Source organism: Oncorhynchus keta, chromosome 6 (assembly GCF_023373465.1).
Source record: "Oncorhynchus keta strain PuntledgeMale-10-30-2019 chromosome 6, Oket_V2, whole genome shotgun sequence".
NCBI classification, from domain to species: domain Eukaryota; kingdom Metazoa; phylum Chordata; class Actinopteri; order Salmoniformes; family Salmonidae; genus Oncorhynchus; species Oncorhynchus keta.
In genome coordinates, this window is record NC_068426.1 from 39,600,525 (window position 1) to 39,622,276 (window position 21,752).

At 45.8% G+C, this 21,752-nt stretch overlaps 1 protein-coding gene across 1 annotated transcript in view; it reads left to right on the forward strand.

Moving 5' to 3' along the window:
- Positions 1-21,752, forward strand: part of LOC118373676 (whirlin-like) — a 161,945-nt gene that overhangs the window by 139,465 nt on the left and 728 nt on the right. The window contains 8 exon segments of the mRNA XM_052521485.1: positions 6,209-6,421; positions 6,846-7,067; positions 11,072-11,143; positions 13,037-13,087; positions 13,089-13,578; positions 13,786-13,952; positions 14,525-14,647; positions 19,165-21,752. The exon segment at positions 19,165-21,752 is cut by the window's right edge and continues 728 nt beyond it. Coding sequence (XP_052377445.1) covers positions 6,209-6,421; positions 6,846-7,067; positions 11,072-11,143; positions 13,037-13,087; positions 13,089-13,578; positions 13,786-13,952; positions 14,525-14,647; positions 19,165-19,347 — 1,521 coding nt within the window. The 3' untranslated portion in view covers positions 19,348-21,752.

Consider the following 21,752-nt stretch of genomic DNA (forward strand, 5'->3'; position numbering starts at 1 on the left):
AAGCTTCCCACAATAAGTTGGGTGAATTTTGGCCGATTCCTCCTGACAGAGCTGGTGTAACTGAGTCAGGTTTGTAGGCCTCCTTGCTCGCACACACTTTTTCTGTTCTGCCCACAACTTTTCTATGGGATTGAGGTCAGGGCTTTGTGATGGCCACTCCAATACCTTGACTTTGTTGTTTGGAAGTATGCTTGGGGTCATTGTCCATTTGGAAGACCCATTTGCGACCAAGCTTTAACTTCCTGACTGATGTCTTGAGATGTTGCTTCAATATATCCACATAATTTCCCCGCCTCATGATTCCATCTATTTTGTGAAGTGCACCAGTCCCTCCTGCAGCAAAGCACCCCCACAACATGATGCTGCCACCCCCGTTGGGATGGTGTTCTTCGGCTTGTAAGCCTCCCCCTTTTTCCTCCAAACATAACAATGGTCATTATGGCCCAACAGTTCTATATTTGTTTCACCAGACCAGAGGACATTTCTCCAGAAAGTACGATCTTTGTCCCCATGTGCAGTCGCAAACTGTAGTCCGTCTTTTTTATAGCGGTTTTGGAGCAGTGGCTTCTTCCTTGCTGAGCGGCCTTTCAGGTTATGGCCCTTTAACTTCCTCTTGAGGGCCAGAATAGTAGAATACACAGGGTTGCAATTTCGAAAGTTAGTTATGCATCAGCAGTTTTCCTCTTGTTATATGTCTCTCACTCAATTAGCCCATGGCAGTAGATTTTTAGATGCAGTTGAAGTTTACGTACACTAAGGTTGGAGTCATTAAAACTCACTTTTTTAACCACTCCCCAAATTTCTCGTCAACAAACTATAGTTTTGGCAAGTCGGTTAGGACATCTACTTCGTGCATGACACAAGTAATTTTTCCAACAGTTGTTTACAGACAGATTATTTCACTTATAATTCACTCTATCGCGATTCCAGTGGGTCAGAAGTTTAAATACACTAACTTGACTGTGCCTGTTAGAGATAGGGGGCAGTATTTCCCCTTTGGATGAATTGCGTGCCCATAGTGAACTGCATCCAAATCTGTCCTAAATTGCTAATATATGCATATTATTATTAATATTGGATGGAAAACACTCTGAAGTTTCTAAAACCGTTTGAATTATGTCTGTGAGTATAACAGAACTCACAGGGCAGGCAATCTTCCAAACAAGTTTTGAAATCCTGAAAGTTGGGGCAACTTTGACGTCATCACCCCCTCCCTTCCCAACAAGTTATGGATCTGGAAACACTTCCTATGTCTTCCACTAGATGTCCTCATTCAGTAGAAAGTGTAATGGAGCATTTGCTGTGAACTTTGACCTAAAGGGAAGGAAAGTACTAAGTGTCGCAAAAGATTTCCATGTGCTTGAAGGCACGTATGTGTTGGAGTGCTTTGGCTGTTCCAATCAGCCCCAGATGAACATGAATGATCCGGTTGGAATGCTATTCGATCTGTATGATTATAACATCCTGAAGATTGATTCTGCACTTAGTTTGACCAGTTTCGTTGACCTGTAATATGTAATTTGGAAGTTTTGATGCAAAGTTATCCTGGACCAGAAGTCATCATATAACAATGTTGTAACGGCGTTCTTCGTTTGTCGAAAGAGAGTCGGACCGAAAGGCAGCGTGGTGGTTACTCATGTCTTTAATGAAGAAAAACGGAACGATACATGAAATAACTAATAAATACAAAAACAACAAACGGAACGTGAAACCTATTACAGCCTATCTGGTGAAACTACACAGAGACAGGAACAATCACCCACGAAATACACAGTGAAACCCAGGCTACCTAAATACGGTTCCCTATCAGAGACAACAAGAATCACCTGACTCTGATTGAGAACCGCCTCAGGCAGCCAAGCCTATACTAGACACACCCCTAATCAACCACAATCCCAATGCCTACAAAACCCCCAATACGACAATACAATAACCCCATGTCACACCCTGGCCTGAACAAATAATTAAAGAAAACACAAAATAGTAAGACCAAGGCGTGACACATGTCATATGACTGTCATCTGATGAAGATTTTCAAGAGGTTAGCGAATGATTTTTAAAAAAATCCTGCTTTTGTCATTTTATATTTATTATTTATGTTGGACAAAATGGCTACGTTTTTTGTTTGTTTTGGTCTAACATAAATATATGCTGTGTTTTCGCCGTAAAACATTTTAAAAATCTGACACGCTGGGTAGATGAACAAGGTGTTTATCTTTCATTTGAGGTATTGGACTTAATGTGTGGAGGTTAAATATTTCTAAGAATATTTTTGCATTCCCTGCACCACCGTTTCAGCTGAACGGGGGGTGGAGTTCCTGGAACCCATAGGCTTAAGAAGATTTATGACCCCGACTGAGTCCCCCCTCTAAAATTGCTGAGGTCCGGATTTGGGTGTCCTCATATATATTTACGGCCCTGGTAGCAGTGTCATAAAGTTAAATATAAGCACTTTGATCCTACTATCAAAGGGCATTGATCTACAACATTGATCTACAACAGAGTGCTAGACAGTGCAGTGGTGTGAATTGGACCTGTCTGGTCTCTATCTCGTCTTGTCTTGTTTTGGTCCTATCCCTCTCTCTGGGTAGTCATTGGAATGGGGTCAGATTTGACCAGAACTATGGGGCCCGGTCAAAAGTAGTGCACTACATAGGGAATAGGGTGCCATTTGGCATGCAAGACAGAATCCAGCAGCACACTGGCCATTGTGGTCCTTCTGTAGCATTGGTAGGGAATTTTTCAGAAGGGTAGTGGGTTCATTTGGCATGCAGAATGATGCACACATGACTGTAAGTCGCTTTGGATAAAAGCGTCTGCAAATGGCATATATTATATTATTATTATTATATATTATATATTATTATTATATTAGTATTTGATTAATTATGAATTAATTGGTCTTAGTTTAACATGGGCTACAGGTTAGATCTGAGTCTTACTTTAACATGGGATACAGGTTAGATCTGAGTCTTAGTTTAACATGGGATACAGGTTAGATCTGAATCTTAGTTTAACATGGGATACAGGTTAGATCTGAATCTTAGTTTAACATGGGATACAGGTTAGATCTGAGTCTTAGTTTAACATGGGATACAGGTTAGATCTGAGTCTTAGTTTAACATGGGATACAGGTTAGATCTGAGTCTTAGTTTAACATGGGATACAGGTTAGATCTGAATCTTAGTTTAACATGGGATACAGGTTAGATCTGAATCTTAGTTTAACATGGGATACAGGTTAGCTCTAAATCTTACTTTAACATGGGATACAGGTTAGATCTGACACGGAACCCAAACCGGCTGCGCACGTGCACCATCGTGCGCCGCCGTGCATACATTTATTTTGTCCCCCCACACTAAACGTGATCACGACATGCAGGTTAAAATATCAAAACAAACTCTGAACCAATTATATTAATTTGGGGACAGGTCGAAAAGCATTAAATGTTAATGGCAATTTGGCTAGCTAGCTTGCACTTGCTAGCTAATTTGTCATATTTAGATAGCTTGCACTTGCTAGCTAATTTGTCATATTTAGATAGCTTGCACTTGCTAGGTAATTTGTCATATTTAGATAGCTTGCACTTGCTAGCTAATTTGTCATATTTAGATAGCTTGCACTTGCTAGCTAATTTGTCATATTTAGATAGCTTGCTGTTGCTAGCTAATTTGTCCTGGGATATAAACATTGCGTTGTTATTCTACCTGAAATGCACAAGGTCCTCTACGCCGACAATTAATGCACATAATAAAACGGTCAACCGAATCGTTTCTAGTCATCTCTCCTCCTTCCAGGCTTTTTCTTCTCTTGACTTTATATTGCGACTGGCAACTTTCATAAATTAGGTGCATCACCGCCACCGACCTCGTTCGTCTTTCAGTCATCCACGTGGGTATGACCAATGAGGATTGGGCACGTGGGTACTGTGGTGGTTAATTTCTTTACTATCAAATGAGGAGAGACCAACTTACCACACAAGTCAGAGTCATACTTAAACTAAATCTTTAATAGTGAGAGCTTTGCAATAGCAACTATTGTAAAGTGGCTGTTCCACTGGATGTCATAAGGTGAATGCACCAATTTCTAAGTCGCTCTGGATAAGAGCGTCTGCTAAATGACTTAAATGTAAATGTTAAATGTTGTCGACGAATCACCGTTCCTGATGATCCGTTGAGAGCGGCAACACAAAGGCTACTCAGATCTTTTATAGCAAAAATCCACCCCCTAGTCTACATAACAAACCACAGATGTCTTGAAAGGGTCACAAGGTGAGACTTTTTAAATGAGAAAGGTGTATCCCGTAGCCAGATAGCATTCGCTATAAAGTATCGTTCAGTTTGGTCCGTAAAACGAGGTTCCAATCTCGTTCCTGGTACTTCATAGCACAAAAACACCAACTCATCCAATGGCATAAATCAATTGTCAACTCCAGATACACCCATCTCATGTAAAAACCCTTCTTGACCCCACTCCTGGACAAGCTCACTGAGGGGAGTGAACCTCTAGGTCATACACTAACCCAGGATAGGTGCAACATCAGAGATGACATACAATGGTTCCAGACACTACCACACACTTCCCCCAATACCAATGGAGTCTCTGGGCCCCAGGTGGGCCCCAGGTGGGCCCCAGGTGACTGAGCCCCAGCTGAGGGAAGAAGTGCATCTGCCATCACCAGAGTCCGAAGGGTACATTCTAATAACAAGTATATCACATAAGCATATTATGCAGATAAGACATCTTAATTATCTATGTTACACAACTAATTCTGATTCTTCCGCCACAGTACCTGCTTCTATAAACCAATGAGGAGATGGGAGGGGCAGGACTTGCAACGCGATCTGCGTCACAAATAGAACTGACTTCTATTTTTAACCCTGGGCAATGCAGACGGTCATTGGTGCGCGCGAGCGAGCAGTGTGGGTGCAACAATTGAATAATATACATTTTGAAATGTATTTTGACGCGAATGGTGTAGTCAGCCTGTGAGTCTTAGTTTAACATGGGGTACAGGTTAGAACAGGGTCTGAGAGGCGAATCTCTTTCATTATTATCGTTGGCGTCATACATGTCCTAACAACCATCGTTGTCATTAAGGGATTGATTGTTCTTACACCTTGTAGGTTTGAACTATACTCTCAGGTTGTGTCCCAAATGGCACCCTATTCCCGACATAGTGCACTACTTTTGACCAGGGCTCTATGGGGAATAGGGTGCCATTTGGGACACGCCCAATGTGCACTTTTCAAGGTAAATTCACTTTTTTCAGGTAAATGTATGTTGTAAGCAGTTAATTGGGATACTGACTAAGTGTGGCTTCACCTTGGGGTAGGGACTTATGTTTGGCAAAGGTTGCAGCACCTCACTCCTCCAGACCTGGTGGCTAACTCAGACGAATGAGAGTGGTTAAGAGTTTGGGATGAGGAGTCTAGGGCGAGGGGGGGAGGAGAGTGAGTTGCCCCTCTCTCCTTCCCTCCCCTCTCTCTCCCCATATCTCTCTCTCTCTCTCTCTCTCTCTCTTTCCTCTTTCACGCTCTTCTCTCCCTCTCCCCATCTTTTTTTTTCTCTTTCTCTTACACATGGCCTTGCGGCTGGTGACTTTGAAGTGGTGTCTTTGATTAAGGAGCTAATTAAAGAAAAGCTGTTTGTGAGGAGATACAGAGAGAGATAGGAAGAGAGGGAGAAAGACAGGACAAGGAAGAGAGAGAGAGAGAGAGCGTGTGTATGTATGAATTCGGGGTACAATTCTCATCTGGTTCTCAAGTGCCATGGTGCCATCGCTGAGTGAATTGATTGGATTGGCTGAGCTGGCAGTGGCATATGAGAAGGTCAGTTGCATAGAGTAGGCTGTGGTTCTGTGGAAGAGATGAGAGCCTTAGTGACCAGTGTTAGACTGATGTACTCTGGCCCCTCCACGCCAGCTGTGGGTGGGATGGATGGATGAATGATGAGCAATGACAAATGCATGTACATGATTTCTCTCTCTTTGTTCTTTTTCTGTCCCTTTGTTTCTCATTTCTCATTTCCTGCCTGACACACACCTCCCCTCTCACCTCTGGTCTCGCCTGTGTCACCTTCCTACTTCTCACCCACCCACACACACCCACCCACACTGACACCCACACCCACCCACCCACACACACCCACTTTCTCCCTCACCTTGTCCTTTTTCTGTCCCTCCTCCTCTCCCCCCATCCCCTTCCAGCCGGTGTTCTATAAGGGCGTGGCGGGCTCCCAGGTGACCCTGTCCAGCCTGGTGAACCAGAGCAGAGCCATGCTGGAGGAGCAGGCCCGCCACCTGCTGACGGAGACAGAGAGGCAGACCATGGGCTACTACGTGGAGGAGTATCGGGACGGACACATAGGGGCGGAGCAGCTGGTCATGGCCCTGTTTGAACTGCTCAACACACACGCCAAGGTGAGGAGTGCTCTCCTGGTGTGTTTTGCGTGTGTCTGTTTTTGGGAGGTGCATCGTGTCTTGGGTTCTTGTGTGTTCCCTCACTCGTAGTGCTTAGGGTGATTGCTTTCCTTTTCTCTGTACATCCATCACTTGAATGGCAAGTTTTGTGAGACTTTCCGTGATTTATGTTTAGGCTTTTGTGGTTGCTCAGACATCTGTTTTTCTCAGTTTATTAGAAAGCCACTTGTCTTTCTGTCAATGCCCTTGCCCTGCACCTCATAAAACAACGATTTATCAAATGTATTGAATTCACAATTGGTAAAGTGCTTTAAACAGTGTTGTTTTGTTGCAGTCTGCATTCCTCATGGTCTCCTGATGCATGTTATAGCTCCCTATAACTCTATAACCCTGTCTCCCTCCCCTCCCCCAACCCTCCTCTTAGTTCTCCCTACTATCAGAGGTGCGTGGCCTGGTGACACCCCAGGATCTGGAGCGTTTCGATGGGATGGTGCTGCGCCGCGAGATCCAGGCTTTGAAGGCCCGGCAGGGGGGTGCCAGTGCGGCCGCCCTCCACCCTGACTCCCTCTCCATGGTTTCCTACCCAGATACCCTGGCCTCCTCGTCAGCCAGCTACATGACTTCCACCACCCTCAGCTCAGCACGGGTAGGGAGGCTGGGCCGCAGTCAAACTGTCTGTCTGGCTCTGTCTCTGGCTGGCTATGTTTGTCTGTCTGTCAGGCTGCCGTGTCCGTCTGTCCGTCCGTCCCTCTGTCTGTATGTCGGTGAGAGTCTGAGTCACTCCTCATTTTTAGGTGTCACTTTTGTCTCGAAGCAGACCGATTTGAAGGTGTCCCTGTTTGATGAGTTGTAGAGGATAGAGCTGTTAGGATGACATATCGTTCTTCGAAGTGCATGGGGCAAGGACAAGGGTTTCTGCAGGACAGCGGTACTATGTCACAAATGCCACTCTATTCCCTATATAGTACACTACTTTTGCCCAGGCCCCTTAAAAGGTAGTGCACTAAATGGGGAATAAGGTGCCATTAGGGACATCGTCAGGGATGAGAGCACTGTGCCCCTGCTGAGTTGGAAAGGGATCATTAACTAGATCCAGCCGTGGGACGATTTTTTTCTGGAATATGTAGACTGCAAATTGACTGAAATATAATAATTTCAAACCTTGCATAATATGACGTCTCTCTTGGGAATACTTGGGAACAGATTTCTTAAATTAAAATCACTTGGGGCTGATTTTCTGGTGTTTTACAGTCTTTTATGTCCAACAATGAAAATTCCGCATGTATTTTTTACATTTTTTATTTTACCCTTTTTTTCTCCCCAACTCCGTGGTGTCCAATTGTTAGTAGTTGCTATCTTGTCTCATCGCTACAACTCCCGTACGGACTCGGGAGAGACGAAGGTTGAAAGTCATGCGTCCTCCGAAACACAACCCAACCAAGCCGCACTGCTTCTTAACACATCCAACCCGGAAGCCAGCCGCACCAATGTGTCGGCGGAAACACCGTGCACCTGGCAACCTTGGTTAGCGCGCACTGTGCCCGGCCCACCACAGGAGTCGCGGGTGCGTGATGAGACAAGGATATCCCTACCGGCCAAACCCTCCCTAACTCGGACGACGACAATTGTGTGTCGCCCCACGGACCTCCCGGTCGCGAACCCAGAGTCTCTGGTGGCACAGCTTGCTCTGCGATGCATTGCCCTGGACCACTGCGCAACCTGGGAGGCCCACATGTATTTTTAAAACCCTGGCCTAAACCCTTCACTAGAGATGAAAGAGACGTATTTATCTAGAAACTTCCTCCGTTTAACCCCGACTCCCCCGTCCCTTTTCAAACCCCCAGGAAAGACTGCTGTGGTTGATAGATATGATGGAGGTAGGAGTTCCAATTCTCTTATTTTACATCCATTTGCAGTGATTCTCTGCCTCTAATTTTGAAGTGAATACAGTTTGGAGTGCTTTAGTCTGCATTCATTTGTCAGGTTGCATAAAGACAATGGATATAACTTTTTCTGTTGATGTGACTGTCCTTTTGAACATTTCTGTGTATCCCTGTGTGTGTTGTATGTGTGTGGACATACTTGTGGGGTCCAAAAAAATTTACCGTTTGGGGACGTTTTGCCTGTCCCCACCATTTCTACCGGGTTTAGGGTTAAGGTTATAATTAGTGTCACGGTTAGAATTAGGTTTAGGGGTTATAGGTTAGGTTTATGAGTTAGGTGTCGGGTTAAGGTTAGGTGTAGGGTTAAGGTTAGGTTTATGAGTTAGGTGTAGGGTTAAGGTTAGGTGTAGGGTTAAGGTTAAGGTTAGGTGTAGGGTTAAGGTTAGGTTTTAGGGTTAGGGGATAGGATTTTGAATTGTGTGTCCACTCACATCTTGTAAAACAAGACTGTGTGTGTTGATGTGTGTGCGTGTCTGCGTATGTGCGCATGTGAGTGTGCGTGCGACGGGAAAAAATGAGCATGCATTCTGGTGTGTGCTTGCATGCATGCATGTGTGTGTATGTGTTTCCCTATTCGCAATGCATACACACACATGGTTTCTGCCAGAGTAATTACAGTCAGTCCACTATTGATGTCTCCTTCTGGGGCACAAACCAGAGAACAACACTATTAACCAGCTAGCTATGTCACACACACGCAAACAAACACACCGGCATTCACGTACGCACACACACCAAGGCATGTGCAAACACACACACACACCAAGGCATGTGCAAACACACACACACAGGCATGTGCAAACACACACACACACCAAGGCATGTGCAAACACACACACACACACCAAGGCATGTGCAAACACACACACACACCAAGGCATGTGCAAACACACACACACACACCAAGGCATGTGCAAACACAAGGCATGTGCAAACACACACACACACACACCAAGGCATGTGCAAACACACACACCAAGGCATGTGCAAACACACACACCAAGGCATGTGCAAACACACACACACACAAGGCATGTGCAAACACACACACACACACACACCAAGGCATGTGCAAACAAACACACACACACACAAGGCATGTGCAAACACACACACAAAGGCATGTGCAAACACACACACACACACACACAAGGCATGTGCAAACACACACACACACACACACACCAAGGCATGTGCAAACACACACACACACACCAAGGCATGTGCAAACACACACACACACACACACCAAGGCATGTGCAAACACACACACACACACCGGCATTCACGTACGCACACACACCAAGGCATGTGCAAACACACACACACACACAGACATGTGCGCACACACACAGACACACAGACGCAATACACTCTGGACAGTTGAGATAAGGCAAGGCCAGACCTCCAGACCTGTGCGTGTGTATATGTGTTTAGGTGTGTGTGTGCATGTGCATGTGTGTGGTCTGGACTGTGGCCCAGCTTATAGTTGTTTATGTTTGAGTCACAGTTGAATGCTGCTGCTACTGTTTTGGAGAGATTAGTGAGTCTGGGGGATCACAAACATTGGATTTATCAACTAGACACAAAATGAGGTGTAGAGTCACAAACCCAATCACATACACACACTGACAGCTGATCACATGCATATGCATTCACATACAAACAAACACACACACTCTCTCTCTCTCTCTCTCTCTCTCTCTCTCTCTCTCTCTCTCTCTCTCTCTCTCTCTCTCTCTCTCTCTCTCTCTCTCTGTCACACACGAACACATATAAATGAACAGCTTCCTCTCACCATGCACATGTGCAAGACAGATGGAGGTAAGTAAATCCCTGTGCCGATAGTGGGTGTATAATTAGTAGGGTTTTGGTACAGGTAGAGTTTAATGAAGGGTCACTGCTGCTTTGAACTCACTAACAGTGAACAACACCATGCAGATATCTTTGGTTTCAATTTGTGTGTTTGCACTTTTGGTTGTGTGTCGTGTGTCTGTGCCGAATACCCACCTGTGGTATTGCGTTCCAAGCGTAGAGATTTGAAGGTGCGATACAGAGGTAAAGAGGTGTATATATCTATATCTACCTTCCAAAACATTGAGATTGGAAGGTAGATTTACAATGATATTGAGTTATTTTTCCTCCCACGGAGAGATGGAGCAACTCCAACGAAATGCAATTTGGATCAACATTTGCTTTGGGATAAACAAGCAGCTGTGTTTGTCATCTGTTCACGTACTCTCCCTCGTTCTCCCTCCTCTCTTGCTCTCTCCCTGTCTTTCTTCTCTCTATCCCCTCATCTCTCTCTCTCTCTCTTTCTCCCCATGCCATCTTTCTCTCTGTCTCTCTATCCCCTCATCTCTCTCTCTCTCTTTCTCCCCATGCCCTCTTTCTCTCTGTCTCTCTATCCCCTCGTCTCTCTCTCTCTCTCCCTCTCTCTCTTTCTCTCCCATCTCCCCTCCTCTCTCTCTCTCTCCTCTCCCCTCTCTCTCTCTCTCTCTCTCTCTCTCTCTCTCTCTCTCTCTCTCTCTCTGTCTCTGTCTGTCTCCCTCTCTCTCTCTCTCTCTCTCTTTATCTCCCCTCCCCTCCCCCCCCTCTCTCTCTCTCTCTCCCTCTCTCTCCTCTCTCTCTCTCTCTCTCTCCTCCCTCTCTCTCTCTCTCTCTCTCTCTCTCTCTCTCTCTCTCTCTCTCTCTCTCTCTCTCTCAGAATGACAGTACGGTGGAGAGTAATGGGGGGGATACTCAGGAGAGTCTGGATGCGCTGCCTGACATATCTCTGGTGAGCCTTGCAGTGAGACCCAGACCCACAACCTCATTAAGATGGACAGAGCAGAAGATGGAGGGTTAGGGAAAAAAAACAACAAGACTGAGTGAGGGAGAGGAAACAACGGATATGCAGTTTTATATATATATATACAGTATACATACATCATAGTTCTGATTGCTTCACTATTCTTCTCCAATGTAGAAAATAGTAAAAATAAAGAAAAACCCTTGAATGAGTAGGTAGTGTCCAAACTTCTGACTAGAACTGTAGACATACAGTGGGGAGAACAAGTATTTGATACACTGCCGATTTTGCAGGTTTTCCTACTTACAAAGCATGTAGAGGTCTGTAATTTTTATCATAGGTACACTTTGACTGTGAGAGACGGAATCTAAAACAAAAATCCAGAAAATCACATTGTATGATTTTAAAGTAATTAATTAGCATTTTATTGCATGACATAAGTATTTGATACATCAGAAAAGCAGAACTTAATGTTTGGTACAGAAACCTTTGTTTGCAATTACAGAGATCCTACGTTTCCTGTAGTTCTTGACCAGGTTTGCACACACTGCAGCAGGGATTTTGGCCCACTCCTCCATACAGACCTACTAATGGTTTTCTTTGAGACTGTGGTCCCAGCTCTCTTCAGGTCATTGACCAGGTCCTGCTGTGTAGTTCTGGGCTGATCCCTCACCTTCCTCATGATCATTGATGCTCCACGAGGTGAGATCTTGCATGGAGCCCCAGACCGAGGGTGATTGACCGTCATCTTGAACTTCTTCCATTTTTTAATAATTGCGCCAACAGTTGTTGCCTTCTCACCAAGCTGCTTGCCTATTGTCTTGTAGCCCATCCCAGCCTTGTGCAGGTCTACAATTTTATCCCTGATGTCCTTACACAGGCCTGTGAGAGACGGAATTCATAATGGTTGGCAGGTGATCAAATACTTATGTCATGCAATAAAATGCGTCTCTCACAGTTGAAGTGTACCTATGATTAAAAAAAATACAGACCTCTACATGCTTTGTAAGTAGGAAAACCTGCAAAATCGGCAGTGTATCAAATACTTGTTCTCCCCACTGTATATTAAACAGCATAATATGTGTATGTATATATATATAGCCTTCATCCCTTCTTTCTTTCTTTCTTTCTTTCTTTCTTTCTTTCTTTCTTTCTTTCTTTCTTTCTTTCTTTCTTTCTTTCTTTCTTTCTTTCTTTCTTTCTTTCTTTCTTTCTTTCTTGTGGACGAGTCTGTTTACAGACAGATATTAGTTCACACACTCTTCCTGTTCCTCCTCTTCCTCCTCCTACTAACTCTTTACTAAGGAGGAACTAGTTCTCTGTTTGACACCTGAGGTAAAAGCTATAATCACCTACCACGGTTACCAGAGCAACGGTAACCGATGTTGATGGGAGGTTGTGTTGGTTCCAAGGTGATGTAATGTGGGACACAGAAAGCAGAGACCTGAAGAGTCTTAAAAACACTTGAACTCCATTCAGCCAGCACATATTTGTGTTAGTTCTGATTGCTTTCTCTTATTATTTATTTTCACCAATCACTTCATTCATTCTCTGGCCACTCATGTTGCTGTTTTTGTTGTTCATTTCACCGTTGGTTTTGGTTGGAGGGGAGAGCTTGTTGCCGCGGACTGGGAAGGTGTAGCCTGAGGTTACACAAAGAGTCCTGGCCTGACTAATTCAGTTGTGTTGAGTTCTGAGGCGTGACAGTTGGTGGTGGTGGTGGTGTGTGTGTGTGTGTGTGTGTGTGTGTGTGTGTGTGTGTGTGTGTGTGTGTGTGTGTGTGTGTGTGTGTGTGTGTGGAATGATGAGATGTGCTGTAGTATATGTGTGTGTTTCATGGGATGAGGGGAATGTGATTTATTTGTTCTCCTCTTACCTTAGGATGAGGTGCACTCCACGTCCGAATCTCCCCCCACCTTCAAACCCCCACCCCCCAGGGGTGCAGAGACGCCCCAGCAGACGGGACCAGGTCAAAAAGCTTCCCTCCTCCGAATCCTCCCATTCCGGGCTCTACTTCACCGCCCCCTCCCGTAACCCCCCCATTGACCAGAGGGGGGAGCAAGGACACCCCTCCTCACCCAAGGTCCCCTCCAAAAAGGATCCCTCAGTCCCCCCTAAGAGGGACCCCTCTGCCCCCACTAAGAAGGAGATGGCAACTGCCCAGCTCTCCATGGTCAACAAGCACCCTATCGGCCCCTTCCCCCGAGTCCAGTCCCCTACTAGGACCACCAAGCCTGCCGCCCCCTCTCCATCTCCACCCCCTCCGCCGCCGCTCACTGCCCCATCCGCACCCCCTCCGCTTCCCCACAGCCAGGACAAGTCCTCCCCTGGCTCCAACAAACAGCACTTTGTCATGGTGGAGGTCCATAGGCCCAATGCAGAGTCTGATGTCAACGAGGTGCGGTCACTCCCCCAGGCACGAGGTAAGAGGCATGGGGGACAGCCAGGATTACTGAAGGGAGGAGGTTGGAAGTTGGACTCCGAAAACCATGAGAGCTGATTTGGACGCAAAGGATTGGTTACACAAATAAGAGGAAGTGCATGTCTATGTGTACTCATGGGTGTATGTGTTTCTACCTGAGTGTGTCCCTATGCCAGTCTCTAACCTCCTGCACTCCCCCCACCCCCAGGTGCCAACCTGTCCCAGCTGTCAGACAGTGGACAGACGCTGAGCGAAGACAGCGGGGTGGACATTGGCGAGTCAGGGCGTTTCAGCAAGGAAAGCAGTCCCCGTCCCGCCCGCATACGCCCCCCACGACATCCCCAGGGGGCAGGAGGGGACACCCCCTCCAAACCGGTGAGGAGGACACACCAGCGGGAAGAGAGAAGACACAGAGAGAGAAAAGAGGGAGATGGATGGGTTGACTGGATGGATGGGTGGATGGGTGGATGAATGGATGGATGATGGATGGTTGTGGGGGGAGCCAAAAGTGACAAGAATGACAAGAAGAGAAATAGAGCCAAGTTGTCTAATTTCACTTCTCCCTTTGTCTCGGGGCTCGTTCTCAATCCTAACTGTGATTTCCTTGTGTTTTCTTCTCTCTTTTGTGCACATAGTTTTTCTTTCTTTGCTCATTGACTCATTTCTGTGTCCTTTCAATGATTTTTCATCCATTCAATCACATCTCATACTGCAGTAGAGGTCTCTCGTGTCCTCTGCCTGTCCCGTTATGCTTATTGCTGATTGGTGGTTGGGTGGAAGGGAAATTGTTGATTCGTTCCAAACTGAATGGGTGGACCAATAGGTAACAAAGGTGCAGAACAAAAGTGTACATGGTCAGACCAGGCAGACCAGGCTCTCCAAGGTGAATATTTGAGTAAAAAAGCTGAGTTATGTTATCCACCCTCTCTCTCTCTGTCTTTTTGCAGCCGGGTCTCTTGGAGCCCACCTCCACACTTGTGAGGGTAGCAAAGAGTGCCAGCACCCTCGGCATCGCCATCGAAGGGGGTGCCAACACACGCCAGCCCCTGCCACGCATCGTCACCATACAGGTGGGTGTCAAACAGCCTAACATCCCTCAAGTCATCTCCGAAATGACAGTTTGCCAGGCAATCCCCTGCACCTGTCAGAAATGATCCAATCATGGTACTGTTTTGCGACTCTGCGCTGTCATTGGTCCGTGCCGCCTCCTCTTCAACACCTGGCTACGCAACGCAGCCTCTGTCAGATCAGTCTGCATTTAGATGCTGGAAGTAGAGAACTCAAACAGAGCTTTTATAGGTTTATAACCTTCAGAACGCAAGTGTTTATTATATGTGTCTGCCTCAGAGAGTGGGTTCACAGCCAGGGTCTGCCATTCAATGGCAATCCTGGAGCAATCAGGGTTAAGTGCCTTGCTCAAGGGCACATCGACAGATGTTTCAACTTGTCGGCTCTGGGATTCAAACTAGCCACCTTTGGGTTACTGACACAATGCTCTAACCTCTCGGACCACTAGGCTTCCTTCCTCTCCACATATGGCTCTGTGTTGGTATGCTAGCGAGAAACTGCTGCAAAGGGGGAGGGGTTTAGATTCAAATATTGCAGTAGCCATGGCAACAGGGTCGAACATAAACCCTGTGATCTCGTGGCTGAGGTAAGATGTCTGTTGGGGGCTAGCTCAAGATGGCCCGAAAATATTTTTAGAATCTCGGATTGTTCTGGCAATTCTGACATAGAAACGTCATTGGGGGGAAGGATGTTTTGATCGGCTTTGTACATTTGTTTCACACATTTTCTTTAATGATGAAAGTAGCCATTTTAGGCCTATTCACACCTTCTGTTTGACCCTGTGAACTATGAACTGCACTTGAAACAGACAACATCCTGGTGACATTATGCTTCTTATATGTGCTCTCAAATATGGTGGTGCTAATAAAATGGATCAGAACTTTACAGCCTCTCTGGAAATGTGATGTACTTTTATATTAACGTATATTGTTCCAAATAATGTCTTAAAAAGACAACATCCAAAATTGTACTCTTGAGATGTCACTATTAATATATTTAATGTTGAATAAATGAATGTGAACATTTCTATTTCCGAATCTAGCATATGTTAGAGCAGTATAACGTCAGTATTTCGTGTACAGTTCTCGGATCAAAGGGTCTAACAGGAAGTAAAGGCCTAAAATGGCCAGTATCAAAATCCCTCCCAATGAAGTTTCTACGTGAAAACTGCCAGGACAATCTGAGATACCCCAAATGTTTGAACCTTGCCAGGTGCTTGACATTAATGGATTACTATAAGAGTACATCACAATGTTTTTTAGCTTTGTTCCAGGCACCCTTTCGTTTGTTTACGCAAGAAGATAAGAGTTGAGTTCTCTCCCTTTACCTGAAAGAGTACATCCACTGAGAGCACTAACCATTATGTGGAATAAAAGTGTTGCCACCTACCTTGGCTAAAGGCCACAGCTATAAGAAGCTGAGGGTAATAACAGTGAGTGAGTCTGGCTGTAGCTCTGTTCTGCTCTGATTTGTCTGTGCCTCTATTGATTAGCATAAAGACTGAGGAGAGAGGAGGGCTGGGGAGGGAGCTGTGCTGTTCTCTGGAGTTCAGTGAACCACTGAAAGCCCCAGCTCGAAAGATGCTTTGGTGAGAACGGCGTGAAAGGCTAATGAAAAATAAAAGAGCCACTGATTGCGAGGAGAGCGACAAAGGCTCTTGCTGGGAAATCAGCATATTCAAAATCAAAGAGAGCAAGAGAGGTAGGGGGAGAGAGGGAGGGGTGAGAGAGAGAGGGAGGGGTGAGAGAGAGAGGGAGGGGTGAGAGAGAGAGGGAGGGGTGAGAGAGAGAGGGAGGGGTGAGAGAGAGAGGGAGGGGTGAGAGGGAGGGGTATAGGGTGAGGGAGAGGGAGAAAGGGAGGGGTGAGAGATATACAGAGACAGAAAATAATATGTTATACAGTGTGTTAATAATAAAGGGGACGTGGACTGAGAAAGGGTGGACTGAGAGAGAGAGAGAGAGAGAGAGAGAGGTAGAGAGGTAGAGAGGTAGAGAGAGAGGTAGAGAGAGGTAGAGAGAGGTAGAGAGGTAGAGAGGAGGAGAGAGAGGTAGAGAGAGAGAGAGAGAGGTAGAGAGAGGTAGAGAGAGAGAGAGAGAGAGAGAGAGGTAGAGAGAGAGAGGTAGAGAGAGAGAGGTAGAGAGGGACCGTAGAACGGCTGTAATGGAAATGCACAGACCAAATGGTAGATATATGGACGCGCTCTCCTCTCTTTTGTCTCAACCCTTTCTCTTTTTATTTCTGTGGGTTTTTCTTCCGCTTCTCACTATCTTAGGAGTAGGCACAAGGTACCCGCGCGTGCTCGCCAACCAGGCTGATTTTCATAGAACGAGTGTCCACAATCAGTCACAGGGAGAGGTTGATATTGGTTTGAGGGGTCAGAGGTCCAATCATAAACTCTCACCGTACTGTAGTTCCAGTGAAGAACCCCTGGTAGAGAGAGGTTAGAGAGGGTAGAGAGAGGTAGAGAGAGAGAGAGAGAGAGAGAGAGAGAGAGAGAGAGAGAGAAAGAGATCCTTGGGAGAGGCTCAGAGACAAGAGAGTGTAGGGGCTCACATCATACAGCAGATTCCTGAGACGAGAGAGACAGACAGAGAGAGAACCGACAACACAGACGTTTGCTTCATTCAGGATGATACATTTGAATCAGATCTAGAGTCTGGTGCTCCCCGAGCCCTGACAGCAGAGAACAGTGTTTTAGTAGTAACGTTAGTTGTCCTCTTGTAGCTTCAGGGTCAGCGCACAGACAGGCATGAGTGGGTTTTAATTCCGGGACCGTAGCTCTCAATTCAATTCAATCATCAACAAGGCTTTAATGGCAATGCAAACAGACCAAATGCATGAGCCATGATATATAAAGGAAAAACAACAAAAATTAACAGTAAACATCTCAACAGTTTCTTTTGTCTCATACCAATGTACAAATAATTAAAGGACTCTTTTTATTTCTGTGGTGTTTTTTCTTCACTGGTTGCTTCTCACTATCTTAGCTGTGATGGCACAAGGTACCCAGTAGGTATGGGAGTTTTTCAAAATTGTATGTTTTCGCCAATCAGGCTGATTTTCATATCATACGTGGCGCTGCCACGCTCCCCACCATGACATCACAGTGTCCACAATCAGTCACAGGGGACACGGCCTCATCAGCATTGATATTGGTTTCTGCCGCTGGGGGTCCTGGGGCTCTGTAGTCAGATGGTCCAATCATAAACTCTCACCGTTCCACTGTAGTTCCAGTGAAGAACCCCTGCCATTATCAGAGTTTGTGATGGTTAATATTTGGACTGGTGGTTGTAGAATTTAATGGCTCTTTTCTGGAAAATCACCGGGTATGGTACATTATTTGGTGTCCCAAATGCAGAATTCTCCTTGTTTCCCATTTTGTAGTCTTGGTTGGTGAGCACTACCTTTGACCAAAGCACATCCTTGGGTTGAAATTTATGTTTCTTTTGAGGCATAGAATGCCCTACAAGCCATATCAATGAGTGTAAACGGGGCTCACATCATACCCTAGCAACATTCCTGAACGTATTTGCTTCCTGGTGACTCGACCTTTTGGACACTCATTTTGGTCTTACGTGTCACCCAGGTCTGACAGAGTATTCAGGTGCTGCTGTAGGCCCTCCTTGTTCACAACACCTCAAGCAAACGTTTGCTTCATTCAGGATGATACATTTGGGAATCATATCTAGTTGAAGAGGGTCCTGCATCTGGTGCTCCCCACGCCCTGTACAGCACTACAACAGTGTTTTAGTTTTAGTAACGTTAGTTGTCCTCTTGTAGTTTCAGTCTCCCAGGTCAGCGCAGTCCACGATGTGGTGAGCGTTCCAGGCCAGTAGCGCCAGTGTGAATATAAGGGGTGAATACTGTAGAGTGAAGGCGCTCAGCTTGTTTTTTTGGTTTGTTTGGTTGTCAATTGAGGAAATGTCTGTTGTCTGTAATTTGGTAAAAAGCACATTTGCTCTATCAATAATGCAGAGGATTTTCCCAAGGTTACTGTTGACACATATTCCACGGTAGTTATTGGGGTCCCTGAGCTGCTGCAGCTGCAGTCCCTATCACAGGTCGTCTCCATGTCGCTCCAGTGGCCGGGGGTAATTGTGGCCGGGGTAGTTGTGGCCGGGGGGTAATTGTGGCCGGGGGGTAATTGTGGCCGGGGGTAATTGTGGCCGGGGGGTAATTGTGGCCGGGGGTAATTGTGGCCGGGGTAATTGTGGCCGGGGGTAATTGTGGCCGGGGGTAATTGTGGCCGGCTCGGTAAAAAAAGGGAACCAATAATGCTCTAAATAACAAAAGGTATAGTGATAATCATGCAGATAATGCAGATAATGCATGGCATTTAAGGGACTGGAACTGTGGTGAGAGATAAGATCACAAAGGTCCTTTTGCTTCCTGGTTGGTTAGCAGTTGTAATGGTGACCAATCGCCAACGAGCATTTGACATCTGTTTGTGCTCTCTTCATCACTCATTTTGTTGGTCTTCCTCTCTCTCGCTCTCCCCCAATCTTTTTCTTTCTCTCAGAGGGGCGGTTCGGCACATAACTGCGGGCAGCTGCGGGTGGGTCAAGTGATCCTGGAGGTGAACGGGGTTTCCCTGAGGGGCCGGGAGCACAGGGACGCCGCACGCCTCATCGCAGAGGCCTTCAAGACCAACGAGAGGGACCACGTGGACTTCCTGGTCACTGAGTTCAACGTGGCGCTATAGGAGGAAGTAGAGGCGGTAGAGAGAGAGACTTGTCATGGAGAAAGAAGGGACGAGGTATAGGCACAGCAGAGGTAGAGAGGAGAGGGGGGGCTGTTGGGGCAAAGTGGCATAGGCCCACATACTGTATTTTACCAACTACCCTTGGTCCCTCCACCTTAGTATCCTTCAGTTTAATTCAAGCTTAAGCCCCACAACTAGACGCGGATACAGTTGCACTCTAAGTTGAGTTGCACCCATGAGATTTCGGTAACACTTTACTTGACAGCCAGTTCATAACCATGTCATAATGTGTCATAACAGCTGACATGACTTGTCATAACACTGTCATGACCCATAGGGTTACACATGTTGTGATATATATTGTGTTGTTTTAGGGCTGGTTATAAGAGTGCCAAAACACACATTTATTCAAATCAGTTTTTTTTCCAAGAGGTTTCCTTTCGTTTGAAAGTTTGTTTCTGAAATCCTTTGTTTTAAAATACACTTTATGTCACTGTCAAGAAGCATTATGACCGTCCTGTGTCACTTTACTTGGAACTGAGAAAATACACATTATGTCACTGTCAAGAAGCATTACGATCTTCCTGTGTCACTTTACTTGGAACTGAGACAATACACTTTATGACACTGTCAAGAAGCATTACGACCGTCCTGTGTCACTTTACTTGGAACAGAGAAAATACACATTATGACACTGTAAGAAGCATTAGGACCATCCTGTGTCACTTTACTTGGAACTGAGAAAATACACATTATGTCACTGTCAAGAAGCATTATGACCATCCTGTGTCACTTTACTTGGACTAAGAAAATACACATTATGTCACTGTCAAGAAGCATTACGACCATCATAATCATATGAGCCAGATAGGCCTATCACGTACATGCCCTTATGTCAGTCATCAGTCACAAAGAGGGTGTCTTGTCCTGCTGCTGAAATCTGCTCCTTCATTCATCCCAGTCATCAGCAACAGAGCATTGGGGTAGGTGAATGTCTGACATCAACATGTTTGCAATAACAATGGTAATTTAAAAGCAAAATATATAAACTCAGCATAAAAATAAACGTTCTCTCACTGTCAACTGCGTTTATTTTCAGCAAAATTAACATGTGTAAATATTTGTATGAACATAAGATTCAACTACTGAGACATAAACTGAACAAGTTCCACAGACATGTGACTAACAGAAATGGAATAATGTGTCCCTGAACAAAGGGGGGGTTCAAAATCAAAAGTAACAGTCAGTATCTGGTGTGGCCACCAGCTGCATTAAGTACTGCAGTGCATCTCCTCTTCATGGACTGCATCAGATTAGCCAGTTCTTGCTGTGAGATGTTACCCCACTCTTCCACCCAGGCACCTGCAAGTTCCCAGACATTTCTGGGGGGAATGGTCCTAGCCCTCACCCTCCGATTCAACAGGTCCCAGACGTGCTCAATGGGATTGAGATCCGGGCTCTTCGCTGGCCATGCTGGAGGCCATGCTGGAGGCCATGCTGGAGGGTCATGTCAGGATGAGCCTACAGGAAGGGTACCACATGAGGGAGGAGGATGTCTTCCCTGTAACACACAGCGTTGAGATTGCCTGCAATGACAACAAGCTCAGTCCGATGATGCTTTCCTTCGATGATGAACGCAAATCCGACCCTCACCCCTGGTGAGACAAAACCGCGACTCGTCAGTGAAGAGCACTTTTTGCCAGTCCTGTCTGGTCCAGCAACGGTGAGTTTGTGCCCATAGGCTACGTTGTTGGCGGTGATGTCTGGTGAGGACCCGCCTTACAACAGGCCTACAAGCCCTCAGTCCAGCCTCTCTCAGCCTATTGCGGACAGTCTGAGCACTGATGTAGGGATTGTGCGTTCCTGGTGTAACTCAGCAGTTGTTGTTGCCATCCTGTACCTGTCCCACTGGTGTGATGTTCGGATGTACCGATCCTGTGCAGGTGTTGTTACAAGTGATCTGCCACTGCGAGGACGATCAGTTGTCCGTCCTGTCTCCCTGTAGCGCTGTCTTAGGCGTCTCGGACATTGAAATGTATTGCCCTGGCGACATCTGCAGTCCTCGTGCCTCCTTGCAGCATGCCGAAGGCACGTTAACACAGATGAGCAGGGACCCTGGGCATCTTTCTTTTGGTGTTTTTCAGAGTCAGTAGAAAGGCCTCTTTAGTGTCCTAGGTTTTCATAACTGTTAGCTGTTAGCTGTGTTTTAACAACCGTTCCACAGGTGCATGTTCATTCATTGTTTATGGTTCATTGAAACAGTGTTTAAAACCTTTACAATGAAGATATGTGAAGTTATTTTGGATTTTTACGAATCAGTTTTCAACGACACTGTTCTGAAAAAGGGATGTTTCTTTTTTTGCTGAGTTTACAATATAAACATACTGTTGACATGTGGTGTAATG